Genomic DNA, 15,797 nt, shown 5'->3' on the forward strand with positions numbered 1-15,797 from the left:
TAGTCCACACCAAGCCAAACACGGGCTCGTCCATGCTGGTTCAACGGTTATGGGGCCCTCATTGGACCAAGCGTGTGCAGGTAGAATAGCATCGTCCCAATGGGGGAAAGTGTTTTATGCTGTTCCACTCACTTGTAGTGGTCGGGGTTCATTCAAATTTGGTGGCGTAGTTTGCAAAGAGTTTTTTTGTGCGCTAGTTACTAAGAGTGTTCCAGTTGAAGTTTTCTGTTGTATGACGCCAGTAAATGTGGAACGCTTGTACACTGCCATTCTAAAGCTTTAAAAAAATGCTAATATGAAGGCATGTGACATATTACAAACGTCTGTTGCTAGGTAGTAAAATTCAAAGGCTCGTAAATGTTGCAATTTATGGATTACTGTTACAGTATTTGAATAAACTTGCAATAAATGCATTTAAAGCAATAAATAACACCTGCTTCCCTCTCCAATCTCATCGGCACTGAGACGGTCTCTTTGTCTCACACACACGCCAAACACACACACACGCACGCACGCACGCACACACACAGGGACTCTATTGACATGAATTTAGCAACGCTATGAAAGACAACAGTGCGAGGGCATCAAAGCACGACAGGAAAAATGTGCACAGCTTATTCAATTTGCACCACAGTCAACGATGGTACTGTCTCCACATTTTCCCCCTCAGTCAGATGCCACAGAGATCCAATTTAAAGGGCTTACTCTGGGCTCCAATGGTATGAGGTCAGATCATAGAGAGGTCAATGCGTGTGCATTCTTTTTTGTATAGATTGAGTGTCTTGTCAAAACATAAAGCTTACAAAGATCCGGGTATGAAACTAGCCATAAACATACTGTAGACAAGGGGCAGAGTGAAAGGAGTACACATCCACGTATGCACATGTACACAAGCACGCAAGCACATGTACTTACTTCTGTTTGATATGAAGGTTTTCACCGCCTGAACAGTGGAAAACACAGATAGACGATTGAATCCAGCCCAAAGTACACAACAGTTGAGAGCCATTAGGCATAAATGCAGGCTTTCTCCTAAATCTGTTTTATATATCAAAGAAGAGATCCAGGGTCGTATTCATTAGGCACCAAAACGGACGAAAACATACTGAAAGAAGGAAGGACTACCTGACCAACTGTCGTATCCCATCACAACCCAAAATATAATCTTGATCTACTTTAATGTTAGTTCACAATGTAAACAAACACTGTATAGCCTGAAAACATGGTTACAACTATAATGTTGATATCATGGATGGTCAGTCCTTGCATCCAGAGCTCTGTCAATGAAATTGAGAGTGGTTACATTTCTCCAGCCCCATCCCTTGGCTTTCACTAAAACTGTGGTGGGGTGCCCGCTTTGCTATTGTTTCATGTGCAGATTGCCCCTTTAAGAAACACTTGTTTTCATTTTGCATATATTTTTTCTTCTTCTATGTTTCGCTACGTTGTGCACTAATGAATATGACCCTGGTTAGTTCCTTTAGCTCAGGGATGGCAAAATTAGTAGAATTGCATGAAATTAGTTATATTTTGCACCCCATGGAAAATTTGGTAGAATTGCAGCAAACTTGCTTTTTTTCTCTTCGCTCTCAAGAGGAGAGCCGCTAAAATGTTTGGCTCGCAAGGTGGGGTGGGCCCCAACAAAATTTTGCTTAGGGCCCCCAAAAGGCTAGGGCCTGGTCTGACTGCATGTGTGGGTATGGATGCAGACCCACAAACCATAGTGGCTCCTCATGAGTTTTTGTGGCCCCCACCCCCTTCAGAACTGCCCATCCCTGATCTAGCTCCTGTACTGTGTCCATTCTAGGACACCCGCAGCATACCGTTTATAGAATGGTAGTTGAATTGGTCATTTATTTTAAACCAGTCTCAGCAAAGTAGTTCTAACACCTCTCTCATCCTTAGTGTCTGACCCAGAATCTGTGCTGGGATAAGCTTCTATCAAACACACCACTGAGTGTCCCAATGAACACATCCAAACGTGCCACAGCCAGCGTCCAATCAGGGCATGTCGGGTGGAGTTCGGAACATGATAGATGATATTAGAATATTTAGTGTAGGATCACAATACTATTTTGAATGGGAGAGGTAAGGTTTTAATGAGAGCTGTATTATACATTTTGCTTTTGAATCCATATTTACACAGCCACCAATTCAGGGCCGGCCCTAAGTGAGATTTGGTTGGGGGCCCCCCCACCTAAGGGGGGCTAAACCTTTGTTGAGCGACTGCCCCTAAAAATCAACTTCTTGTTTACAAATGACCTATGTTGCATCGATATGAGTCAGAAACATTTATTCTAATGTCAAAAATTGACTACAAAATGTAAATAGTATTATTTTGGTCATAACGTCAGTCTGTCACGTAAGGAAGGGCACCGTAAGTAACGGCTGTTGTCGGGAGAAGAAGATGAGGACCAAGGTGCAGCGTGGTAAGCGTTAATCATTTTAATAAACTTTACTGAACACTAAATACAAAGTAACAAACGAGAACAACCGAAACAGATCCGTCAGGTGCAACACACACTTAACAGAAAATAACCACCCACAAACAAAAGTGGGAAAACAGGCTACCTAAGTATGGTCCTCAATCAGAGACAACAATTGACAGCTGCCTCTGATTGGGAACCATACCAGGCCAAACACATAGAAATATAACACACAGAACAAAACATAGAATGCCCATCCCAAATCACGCCCTGACCAAACTAAAATAGAGACATAAAAAAGGATCTAAGGTCAGGACGTGACACCGTAACAGTTTTCCTTGGGTTGGGTTTATTTCAATCCTTCTCACATGCCCACAGCTGGCAGTGGCAGCACCCAAGTAATCGTCAATTCGGAGCACAGCTGCATGCAACCCAAATGTAATGCCCATGGTCAATTTGGTTAGGAATTCAATATCCCTATGGGGCAGGTTAAGGACCATCAGTTAGTTACACAATGTACAGTGTGTGGTCTGCATATTGGAAGCAGCGGCTCTGCACACACACACACACACACACACACACACACACACACACACACACACACACACACACACACACACACACACACACATACACACACACACACACACACACACACACACACACACACACACACACACACACACACACACACTAACAGTGCCAGGTACGAGTTGGGTTCCCCTTAGGACAGAGGGAGATGGAGAGATAGACAGCGAGCGGTAGGGAGGTAGAGAAAGGAGGAAGATAAGAAACAGGCAGACAATGAGAATAGAGCAGAAATGGACAGATGAAAAAGAGAGGGCAGATAAAGAAATAATGGACGTTAATTAGACTCAATGACCTGAAAGCAGACGTCAAATTCATTTCTTCTGAAAGGGATTGTGCAGCTCAATGACTTTGAAGTTACTTTGAGATGATTTGGGTATGAAATGTAACCCATGCTAACCAGTGGTGTAAAGTACTTAAGTAAAAATACTTTAAAGTACAACTTCAGTAGTTTGTTGGGGTATCTGTACTCTACTATTTATATTTTTGACAACTTTTACTTTTACTTCACTACATTACTAAAGAAAACAATGTACTTTTTACTCCTTACATTTTCCCTGACACCCAAAAGTACTCGTTACATTTAGAATGATTAGCAGGACAGGAAAATGGTCCAATTTGCACACTTATCAAAATAATGTCCCTGTTCATTCCTACTGCCTCAGATCTGGCGGACGAAAACAAAATGTTTATGTCGGAGTGTTGGAGTGTGCCCCTGGCTATCCGTAAATTTAAAAAAACAAGAAAATCGTGCTGTCTGGTTTGCTTAATATAAGGAATGTGAAATTATTTATAATTATACTTTTACTTTTGATTCTTTAAGTATATTTTAGCAATTACATTTACTTTTGATACTTAAGAATATTTAAAACCAAATACTTTTACTTAAGTAGTATTTTACCTGGTGACTTCCATTTTTTCTTGAGTCTTTTTTATTAAGGTATCTTTACTTTCACTAAAGTACGACATTAAGTCATTTTTCCACCACTGGCTATATCTCTGAAGATTATCTCTGCAGAGTTTCAGGCCCCGGAGTGAACATAATTGTACACTCGTAAAACCGACAAAAAATTAGGGATATGGGGCTTACGTTGCAAACTTCCCTTGCTTGGCTAATCATTTAGACCACCCTCCAAGATGGCGACAGGGATTTCCCCCAAGGTAAGTGGACGAGGGTGTCTTTTAAGTGTTTGGACCGCAGCCCTTGTGTCCGAAGTCTGAATCAATCCCTGATTAGAGAGAACAATGGTCCGTGGTGACATTTCCCCTAGGTACAGATCTAGGATCAGCTTCCCCTCCACCTATCCTAACCTTAAACCTTAGTGCGGTGAATGAACCCAAGATCAGTGTCTCGGGGCAACTTCACCCAACACCGAAAATCAGCTGCACTGACTTGAGAAGAGGGGGGGGGGGGCGTACAGTGTCAGTCATTTGTCCTGCTACTGTCCTATACTGACATCTAGTGGCCAACAGTGATATCGCACATACTTTGTCCTGTGAATGTTACGCATGCACACGCACGCACGCACGCACGCACACACACATATTAGTATCATAGCAATTGTTTTATTAACAAACATGGGAGTATCCATATACTTTTAAAAAATGCAGACAATGCACATGGTTAAACAAAAAACGAACTTTTACTTTTCTTTAGTACCCTGCGCAACAAGCTACATGCTAACTGTTTCATCAACGTTACAAAAAAAATAGTACTTCCACATATCAAAGCAGACGAAACTAGCCCTCAATGTCGTGGTCACGTTCCAGGCTGTGTTTATTACATGCACCGTGCAGAATATCAGACCTTTTCCGAGTGAAGACATGCTTCATTCGCCTGAAACAGTCCTACAGCAAACCATTCTTGAAAAGTGCTTAACGTTAGCTTGTTTATTTGTTTTACGATGGCAGATGAAAGTTGCTATCAAAAGGTTATCACAGTAATACAAAATAAAAGGCTATAACACTGCAAATCAGCTTTTACCCGCCAATGTTGTACATCATAAAAATAAGCTAAACCTTACTATATTAAAGGCTGATTGAAGTGTATTGCAAGTTACTGATACCCAATCGTACAGTAGAACAATATACACTCTTGAAACAGATGCCGGCTTAAACCCTTGAACTAAGTGGTTGGCACAGTACAACTGCATGTCTGCCATTTTTAGCATGGCTGATAAGGCTCTAAAGCTCTATCTGCAAAAACATTCCACTTGCATAACATGGGACAGCTGTGCTAGTAGTGTATTGCCTTTGCTCATGGCGACTGGAAATACAATAAACACACAATAGGCTTTTTTTTAATCACCAACCCACTTTGAGTGTAATGATACGTTCTGCTACTTACATGATACTGTACCTTCTAACACAAGAAAATGTCAAATACAGTGGGGCGAAAAAGTATTTAGTATTTAGTCACGTAACAGACACCAATTGTGCAAGTTCTCCCACTCAAAAAGATGAGAGAGGCCTGTAATTTTCATCATAGGTACACTTCAACTATGACAGACAAAATGAGGAAAAAAATCCAGAAAATCACAATGTAGGATTTTTTATGAATTTATTTGCAAATTATGGTGGGGGGGGGGTATATGAAACAATACAAATCTGGGTCTATAGTGAAAAAGTATTTGCTGCACCCAAGGCAGCAGCTACTCCTCCTGGGGTCCAGCAACATTGAGGAAGTTATGTACAATTTAGAATATTACATGACATGTCATAACACTGTGGGGTGCAATGCACATTTATGTTGACCACTTAAATGCTTAGACACAGCATAGAACTGGCTCTGTATCCTCACTGCCAGAGCCGCCCTGGCGCTGCATCCTCACTGACAGGGGCGGCAGGGTAGCCTAGTGGTTAGTGTTACACTAATAAACAGAAGGTTGCAAGTTCAAATCCCGGAGCTGACAAGGTACAAAACTGTCCTTCTGCCCCTGAACAGGAAGTTAACCCACTGTTCCTAGGCCATCACTGAAAATAAGATTTCGTACTTAACTGACTTGCCTAGTAAAATAAAATAGAGAAGATACACTGTCTTCTATCAAAGACTTCCCTCCTCCCAGTGACGTAGCCAGAAATGTGTTAGTTGGGTGGGCCTGCAGAAATGTGTATGGCTTTTATAGCTATTCTACACATTTTGCCATTTAGGCTGAAATATAATGTTGCCATTTTTAAGCAAATTTCCTGCAATTCTACACATTTTGCCATGGGGCAGAGTGGAAAATGTGCAGTTTTATTGCTCATCTCATGCTATTCTACACAATTTGCCATGAGGCTGTGAACATTTAGCATTTATAAAGCTAATTAAAGCTAAAATATACAGTAGGTGTGTTGACTGCGATACAGGCACTGGATTATGAGCTGTCTTGTTTGCTAAATGAACAAATGAAGTAGTCAGTGGCATGGTGCATATAGCCATAGGAGCACAGTGACATATGCCTTTCAGTTAGTTATTTTTGGCAACCCATCCAGTGAGAGTGAATGTCATTCCAGGTCATCTTTTCTGTTACATTTCATCAAATCTGACTAACCCAGTGCACTGCTTGCTTTCTATCTGATGGCTTTTAAATGTTTAGGTAAAAATACATAATAATGTCCTATTTGGAAAACTGACAAGCAAAGAGCATAACATTTATATAGAAAAACATGAGTGGGTGTGCCTGCAGTAGAAAGGATACCTAGTCAGATGTCCAACTGAATGTATTCAACTGAAATGTGTCTGCTGCATTGAACCCAACCCCTCTGAATCAGAGAGGTGCGGGGGGCTGCCTTCATTGACATCCACAGCACCCAGGGAACAGTGGGTTATGCACCTTGCTCAGGAGAAGAACAACAGATTCTTACCTTGTCAGCTCGGGGATTTGATCCAGCAACCTTCCGGTTACTGGACCAATGCTCTAACCACTAGGCTAGTGTGTGTGCATGGAAGCTGCCACTTACCTGTCCTGTGGGTGCGAGATGAGGCTGAGGCTGTGCCAATGAATGCTATAGCTCTCCCAGTCCTCCTGAACACTGCAGTCCAGCTTGGTCACCCGCACACTGCCCCCTGCCTTACCCATCAGCATGCTGACGCTCTGCATTCTCCCACTTCGTCTATCTGTCTGTCTCTGTCTGCTGGTCTGTCTGTCCGTCCGTCTCCGTCTGTCTGTCACAATGTCTGTCTGTCGCTCAGTTTGTTCGTCTGTCCTTCCTTACGTCTGTCTGTCTCTTTGTCTCTGTCTGTCGGTCTGTCCCTAGTTCTTGCTGGCCGGCTGGCTATATACCAATAAAATGCAAATTAATTACTTAAAAATAATACAATGCGATTTTCTGGATTTTTGTTTTAGATTCCGTCTCTCACAGTTGAAGTGTACCTATGATAAAAAATTACAGACCTCTACATGCTTTGTAAGTAGGAAAACCTGCAAAATCGTCAGTGTATCAAATACTTGTTCTCCCCACTGTAGATGTGTGGATGGAGAACTTTGTCAGCTGTGTGTGTGTGTGTGTGTGCTAGCTATGAGTACTGAGAGGATTATATACCCCTCTGCTGCTATTTTAGAGGGGCACAATGCACACCCTGGGATTGGTGACACTGTACACCAATTTAAAAAGTTGGAACTCACAAACCAGAGATAATAAGAGAGATGTTGGGGAAAGGGGAAACCAGCAAAGACGGAGAACTCGCTGTCATACGCACGCACGCACGCACACACACACACACACACACACACACACACACACACACACACACACACACACACACACACACACACACACACACACACACACACACACACACAAGAGATGACAATGGGGGAGACCAAATCCTTCCAAAATACCCTCCAGCCACAGTACATTACAACTCTGCATTAGTGCCCTGTGGTATACGGTATAATATACCACAGCTGTCAGCCTATCAGCCAACCAACCACCCAGTTTATAACAGACCGTATACCACAGGTATGACAAAACATGTATTTTTACTGCTCTAATTACATTGGTAACCAGTGTATGAAGCAATAAGGCACTTTGGGGATTTGTGGTTTATGGCCACTATACCACAGCTAAGGGCTGTTTCCAGGCACTCCGGGTTGCGTTGTTCATAAGAACAGCCTTTAGCCATGGTATATTGACCATATACCACACCTCCTCGGGCCTTATTGCTTAAAAATCCTATATATATATTTTTTTAAATGGTCTGGCTCCCTAGTGGTTAGGGGCCCTACACACAGCGCTTAGTCTGCCTATAGGAAGAGGAGGCTCTGTGCACACGTACACACACACACAGAGCCAGGTACGAGTTGGGTTCCCCTTAGGACAGAGGGAGATGGAGAGATAGACAGCGAGCGGTAGGGAGGTAGAGAAAGGAGGAAGATAAGAAACAGGCATACAATGATAATAGAGCAGAAATGGACAGATGAAAAAGAGAGGACAGATAAAGAAATAATGGACGTTAATTAGACTCAATGACCTGAAAGCAGACGTCAAATTCATTCCCGAAATGTATGTGCAGCTCAATGACTTTGAAGTTACTTTGAGATGATTTGGGTATGAAACGTAACACATGCTCACTGGTGGGACATTGACTTAGTGGTTTTTGAATATTAGTTTTCCTAAATATTATCAGTTGCTGGCAGTTACTTGTTCTGCAAAACCAATTGCAGTCTCTCCCTGACTATAGGTAAGGAAACAAATCTGTAAATGTGTAATTTGGCTGAATTATTCCTTTAATATCACTGATTGGCCAGATTCCAATCACATAGGCTGCTTTATACACGTGTAAGTTCAAGGTAAGGTTTTATTAGTCATACTGTATGAGAGGCAGGCCGCACAATTATTATATTTTTTCCCCACTAACTGGTATTTTGACAAATCATATCAGATCTTTTTCAGAGCCGATCTGATTGGTCAAAAGGCAGATTTGTGAAAAAAACATGACAGAATTGTGCAGCCTGTGTGAACGCAGCCCTGGTGTCCCAGGTCTGAATCAGTCCCTGATTAGAGACAATAATGTCCCAGGCTGAAGTTTCCCCCAGGTACATATCTAGGATCAGCTTCCCCTCCACTAATCCTAACCTTAACCATTAGTGAAGTAAATGCAAAACTGACCCAAGATCAGTGCATAGGGGCAACTTCACCCTACACCGAAAATCAGATGCACTGACTTGAGAAGAGGGGGAGTATAGTGTCAATTATTTGTCCTGCTACCAACGTAGACTGACATCTAGTGGCCAACAGTAATATAATACAGACTGTGCTGGGAATGTAAAGCACCCACACCCACACACATTATAGTAACATAGAAATTGTATTGTTAACAGACATTGGAGTATCCATATACTTTAAATATGCAGACATGGTTAAACAAAACATGACTTTCACTTTTCTTCAGTACCATGCACAACACGCTAGGCTACATGCTAACTGTGCACAGAGCATGCACTGTGAGTTCAGTACCCCTTTCAAAACAACTTCTACAAAACAACTTCTACATATCAAAGCAGATGAAACTAGCCCTCAATGTAATGGTCGCGATCTAGGCCATGTTTATTGCATCTGCACTGTGCAGAAAATCAGACCTCACAAAGCCCGGAGAAGGGTCTTGCTTGAATTGCGTCTTTCTTGAATTGTGTCGTGTCCCCCCGCGTTTGAAACCATGAAAAATACTTTAAAAATGTCAAATAGTTACACATCATACATGTTTTTTTGTTTATCACGAGCTGTTTATCAATGATAAACATATACTGCATTCGGAAAGTATTCAGACCCCTTGACTTTTTCCACAGTGTTATATTACAGCCTTATTCTAAAATGGATTAAATAAAAACATTTCCTCTTCAAACTACACACAATACCCCATAATGACACAGCGAAAAACAGGTTTTAGAAATTTTTGCAAATGTATAATAATAAAAAACAGAAAAACCTTATTTAAATAAGTATTTGGACTCTGCTATGAGACTCGAAATTGAGCTCAAGTGCACCCTGTTTCCATTGATCATCATTGAGATGCTCCTACAACTTGATTGAGTCCACCTGTGGTAAATTCAATTGATTGGACATGATTTGGAAAGGCACACACTTGTCAATATAAGGTCCCACATTTAATAGTGCATGTCAGAGCAAAACAGATCTGGGGAAGGGTACCAAAATATGTCTGCAGTATTGAAGGTCACTACTTTTTTTTTTTTTTGCCCTTTTTCTCCCCAATTTCATGGTATCCAATTGTTTTTTTAGTAGTTACTATGTTGTCTCATCACTACAATCCCGTACGGGCTCAGGAGAGACGAAGGTTGAAAGTCATGCGTCCTCCGATACACAACCCAACCAAGCCACACTGCTTCTTAACACAGCGTGCATCCAACCCGGAAGCCAGCCGCACCAATGTGTCAGAGGAAACACTGTGCACCTGGCAACCTTGGTTAGTGTGCACTGCGCCCAGCCCACCACCACAGGAGTCACTGGTGCTTCCTGATGAGACAAGGATATCCCTACTGACGCTAAGCAAATTGTGCGTTGCCCCACGGACCTCCTGGTCATGGCCGGTTACAACAGAGCCTGGGCGCGAACCCAGGGTCTCTGGTGGCACAGCTGGCGCTGCAGTACAGCGCCCTTAACCACTGCACCACCCGGGAGGCTGGCCTCTGTCATTAATGTGTAATGTAACAAAATGTGGAAAAAGTCAAGGGGCCTGAATGCTTTCCCGAATGTATGCATTGTTTAAAGTCGTTAGGGCAAGCAAATTGGCTTGTCCCAGTAGCGATGAGTAGTAGTGACATGTTTTGGGGATTTAGAGATATCTATCAATCATTTTAAATGCTAGAAAGTAAACAAAATTATTTAAATATTGTATAGATCAATAAAAACAAAGAATGCTATTAGAATACTTTTATAAGAATGATATTAAAACCAATATAATATGTGTCCCTAAGTTTTATTTCATTGGTGTTACTGCCTTGAATATCACTCATTACAAAGATATACAAGAACCTTGAGCATTCCCTCCAGTGGCAAACTGTTATTGGGGGAGGGGTCTAAATTAAATTAAATTATTAGTTAATCACACCCTTTTAGTATGTCATACATTTGAGGATTTCATTGATCATTTGGTGTGTCTAAATACCAAGTGTCATTGGTGTTAGTAAATGTAAATAAAAAAACTTTAATTGTCAGCCAAATGATTAACCTTACCACTTTAGCAAACAAGAGTGATCTCCAGTGTTCTGCAACAGAACCGATACTTTCATCTCTTGAGAACCGGTTATTATTTTTTGTTCCAAATAGAGTATATTCCTAATGTCTAGTGTAGAATTCGTAAGTCAGTGAAGTGATGATGCCTGTAATAGACTAAACACAATCCTTTTCACGTCATGTCATGATGTTCAGTGCTTCAAGCAAAACCCCCTCCATGTCCACCCTTTTCTCTCGCTCTCTCTCCCCACCCATGAAATATCAGTCACTTCTCGTGCCTGCACTTAACAATCAAACATGTAAACAACTAGTTTACCTGTTCCATAGCAAGCAGCTCAATCCCGTGCTTATTGGTGGAGTAAATGAATGAGTGAAATTGAAATGAATTGTGAATTCTGGGCGTAACCCTGCCTCGGATTCAAACCTGTGTTCAGCGACTGTCAAGCTAACACCTTAACTGTTAAATTGTTGGCTTAACAATTGCTGGACCCGGGTTCGAGTCCCGGACTGGGCCACACCTAAAATTGGCCCCAATATACTTCCATGTTTGGTTAAATTGTCTACTTCTCTTAACTGACCAATTTTTAGCTACAACTTCCGAGTCCATTTGAGAGGATCAGTTTAATAGAATTACTGATCTACAAACAGTATTCCCTGACAAATAATAGGTTTTGTGTGATTGAGATTCACAGAGCCACGCCTCCCCTGGCTCAGGCCATCCCCTGCCAAACACACATGCACAACCAGACATTGATTGGTTGATTGATTCGAGACAGCTTGTGTCAATTACAGAACATTTCCTAGGATTTTATACCTGCAACAACTAGAGGATAATGCTGGGAATACAGGTCAAATCACAGTGCCTTCATTTCCACGACAAAAAGCATGGACCTAAGCATGAGATGCACAGCGCGCCTGCAGAAAAACCTACAATCTGGAACTCGCTCAATGATAAGCATCGTCTCCCCTCCGTGGCTGCACAGCCACCAAGACTGTTCCTCAGACAGTGAAGACTGTTCCTCAGACAGTGATGTCTGCAATCTGGAATTCATAAGGAAGTGCTGTCTGGAACACTACCATTCAGCTTAAACACTTTAGAACGCTCTCTCTTTTTCTCTCTCTCGTTTTATTTCTCTCTCACTGTGTCTCTCTCTTTCTCACATGCATACAAACAGACACACAAAGATAGGCATACATACACACACACACCAGTGGCGGTCAGTACCGTTTAAGATGAGGGAGGACGATTTATTTATATCACAGCATATTGGATGACTCTCGTTCATATTCCATTCACCTAGTTCAATGTAACAGCAATAGGTTTAGGCCACTACGTGATACTAGACTATTTTTCCCTATACCCATCATGACGTTGCTACAACCTAGCCTATGAATGAATGTTTATAACGTAGCTGCACACAGGTTGAGAGACAAATTTGAGGCAACAGACAGTGACATCAATACCACCTTGCACAATACCACCTATATCAGCATACCAGCTGATATAGGGTGTAATCATTAGTCCAACAGTTGCAAACAAGAGTTTCTATTGGACAAATTCAAGTATGTCTATCCCCGTTTTTTTCCGTTTGCTTCCGTTTAATAAGCATATTTCAACAGAATCGGCAGAACGAATTACACGCGTAAACACAGTTCACTTTCATAGCAGCCACGTTATAGTCCGCGCTCTCCTCCTCTAATCTTGTCCCTTCGCCTATGGACTTCAATGCACAACAGTAAAAAACCTTTCCAAGCTGTACCGCTACACACAGCCTACATCGTTGTTACCATATTAGCTAAAGTAGCGTCATAGTCAGCATAGTTAATAGAACCAACCCATTAGTAAACCCGCTACAATCACACAGTAACGTTAGTGTACAGGGCCCTGGTGGCAATAAATTAGTAATACCAAAAGCTTACCTTGACTTGTAAGAGTTCCAGTCTTGTATTGGATAGTCATAGCCAGCTAGCTAACATAGCATCCCTCTGTTTGAACAGTGTGTTTCAGTAGGCTAAATTAGCTAGCTGCATTTGCTAACTAAGTGAAATTGAAAGTGAACAAAAAAATGACAAAATCTCTCTCTATTTCTCTTTTGCTTCTCCTTCATTTTGGAAGAAATACATTTTTTCATACCTGTTTCAACTATTGTCTTTTCTCTCTCTTTGAGTCAACTACTCACCACATTTTATACACTGCAGTGCTAGCTAGCTGTAGCTTATGATTTCAGTACTAGATTAATTATCTGATTATTTTATTGGGTGGACAACATGTCAGTTCATGCTGCAAGAAATCTGATAGGCTGGAGGATGTCCTCCGGAAGTTGTCATAATTACTGTGTAAGTCTATGGGTGGGTTGAACCTCGTGCCTCCTGGGTTTTGTATTGAAGTCAATGTACCTAGAGGAGGACTGAAGCTAACTGTCCTCCAGCTATACCATGGTGCTACCCTACAGAGTGCTGTTGAGGCTACTGGAGACCTTCTTGGCAAAATAGTGTGTTTTAATCAATTGTTCGGTGACGTGATTGTATTTAGTATTGTTTTATCTAAAAATACAAACGTTTTGAATGTTTTACAATTTACATTTTTATGAAATTCACTGAAGAGGATGGTCCTCCCCTTCCTCCTCTGAGGAGCCTCCACTGACACACACACACACACACAAATGCAAGCAAGCATACACACAACTGCACAAACGCACACACGCACGCACACACACGTATTTAGATATTTTCTCCACACTCTTTATATAATAATTAGAAAACATCACTCTGGATCGTCAATCATCTTTTGCCACAGAATCTGAATCTCCTCTCTGTAACACACAGCGCTCTGTTATTCTCCCTTCTTCTTTGTCCTCCTTGGTCCATCTTTTCCCCTCTTCTCCTCATCATCCAGCTCCTCTTCCTCCTCTCCGTGTGGAACTCTCAGGTGAAGAAAGTGGGCAATTCTTCCCTCTGAATTGACCCTTGACCCTGGGAAGAGGAATAGGCTATTGTTAAAGGTGTACTGTCAAATGTTGTTTGTTTTGCTTCTTAGCCAAATGTTTTTGTAGTAACTAACAGATTGCACCTTCAAGAGTGAGTAAATGAGAGAGTGAGTGAGTGTGAGTGAGTGAGTGAGTGAGTGAGTGAGTGAGTGAGTGAGTGAGTGAGTGAGTGAGTGAGTGAGTGAGTGAGTGAGTGAGTGAGCTAGAGCATGTATTTGTGTGTGAGTGCATGCGTGCAAGCGAGCGATAGAGTATTTCTGCTGATACACCTCTGCGTTCCAATTCTCTACCCTTCAGCCTTAAGTGTACACTTGTTCACTTGCTGCATTTAAAAATAAAGCACTGGTGTGGAAGTTGTGGAAACTCCCTCTATCCCATGCTTACACCAATCCAATGCTTTGAAATTGGCGAGTGTGGGGAGGGGTGCACAAGTGCACACTGCGTGGGACTTGGGACATAACACCCATGTTGTGCTTCTCTCACCAGTGGTGGAGACAGGGGATATATCCAGGCTCTCCTCACAGTCCACGCTTTCCTCCCCAGAGAAGTCATCTGTCTCTTCAGGGCCACAGGTTCCCAGAGACTTCATACGGGCTTGAGCCATCCTCTGTACAGCTGTGAAACCCACACAGACAAACAGGCAGACAGACAGAACGACAGACAGACAGACAGGCACAGAAAAGAGGGTAATAGTTTTTAGAACCAAAACAGTTTTAAGATCAGCTATGCCAAAAATGCCAAATTGTACTTTAGTATGCAGCCACAGAAAGAAATGGACGGACAAACAGATCGGGACACGAGACTTAATACACGGCTTCAGGTATTGCTAATAGTAAATATACTATATCATAAGGAACGGGTCATGTGAGAGTGTGTGCGATGTTGCCTGTCTGCACTGCAGCTGTGTGCCCCATCCTATAATCCTGGATGATCCAGAGCAGTGGAGACTCACAGCTGTCTCTGCCCCTAATCTCACAACACCCACACGTTCACACACACGTTCACTTACACACACGCACACACACAAACTAACCCAACACACACCCACCTCATGATTAAGCCATTTCCACTTAAAACCCTTTCAGTCAAGACAGATATAGACTAATCCCAGGCCAGAAAACATGGCTACAGACAGGAAGTGGTTTCCTCAACTCTCCCAAATGCTTTATGGGTCACTGTTTACATAATAAGATGATGGATAGTCAACCTACCTTTGAGTGATGGAGGCTGGTACACATGCGCATTGATGTTCTTGGTGAGGACGCCATTTTCCCCAATGACCCACTATGCAGGTAAAGAGAAAAACAATGTCAAATCTACAAAGGCCCACTATTCCCTATGTAAGGCACTACTGGCCAAAAGTAGTGTGCAATATAGGGATCAGGGTGCCATTTAGGCTGCATCAGACTAACTCACTGCACATCCAACACATTGCTCTAAGAAAACGGTGCCTTGCTCTCAAATGAAAGCTGAGACAACCACAACAGATTGTCACATCATGCAAGGGTCTTCACACCTGGTTCTTGAGAGCCACAAAGTGTGCAGACATTAGTTACAGTCCAACACCTAATTCAAGTAATCAGTCTTGATAAGACATGTACAGATGTAGGATCTTCATTTG

General features: G+C 42.1%; 1 protein-coding gene across 1 annotated transcript in view; it reads right to left on the bottom strand.

Moving 5' to 3' along the window:
- Positions 1-9,287: 9,287 nt before the first annotated feature.
- LOC115106202 (protein phosphatase 1 regulatory subunit 1B-like) overlaps positions 9,288-15,797 on the bottom strand; it is a 36,142-nt gene continuing 29,632 nt past the window's right edge. Inside the window, exons 3-5 of the mRNA XM_029628770.2 lie at positions 15,388-15,460; positions 14,660-14,791; positions 9,288-14,162 (exon numbers count right to left, since the gene is read on the bottom strand). Of these exons, the coding sequence (XP_029484630.1) occupies positions 14,023-14,162; positions 14,660-14,791; positions 15,388-15,460 (345 nt within the window). The 3' untranslated portion in view covers positions 9,288-14,022. The remainder of the gene's footprint in view (positions 14,163-14,659; positions 14,792-15,387; positions 15,461-15,797) is intronic.

Source organism: Oncorhynchus nerka, linkage group LG23 (genome assembly GCF_034236695.1).
Source record: "Oncorhynchus nerka isolate Pitt River linkage group LG23, Oner_Uvic_2.0, whole genome shotgun sequence".
NCBI classification, from domain to species: domain Eukaryota; kingdom Metazoa; phylum Chordata; class Actinopteri; order Salmoniformes; family Salmonidae; genus Oncorhynchus; species Oncorhynchus nerka.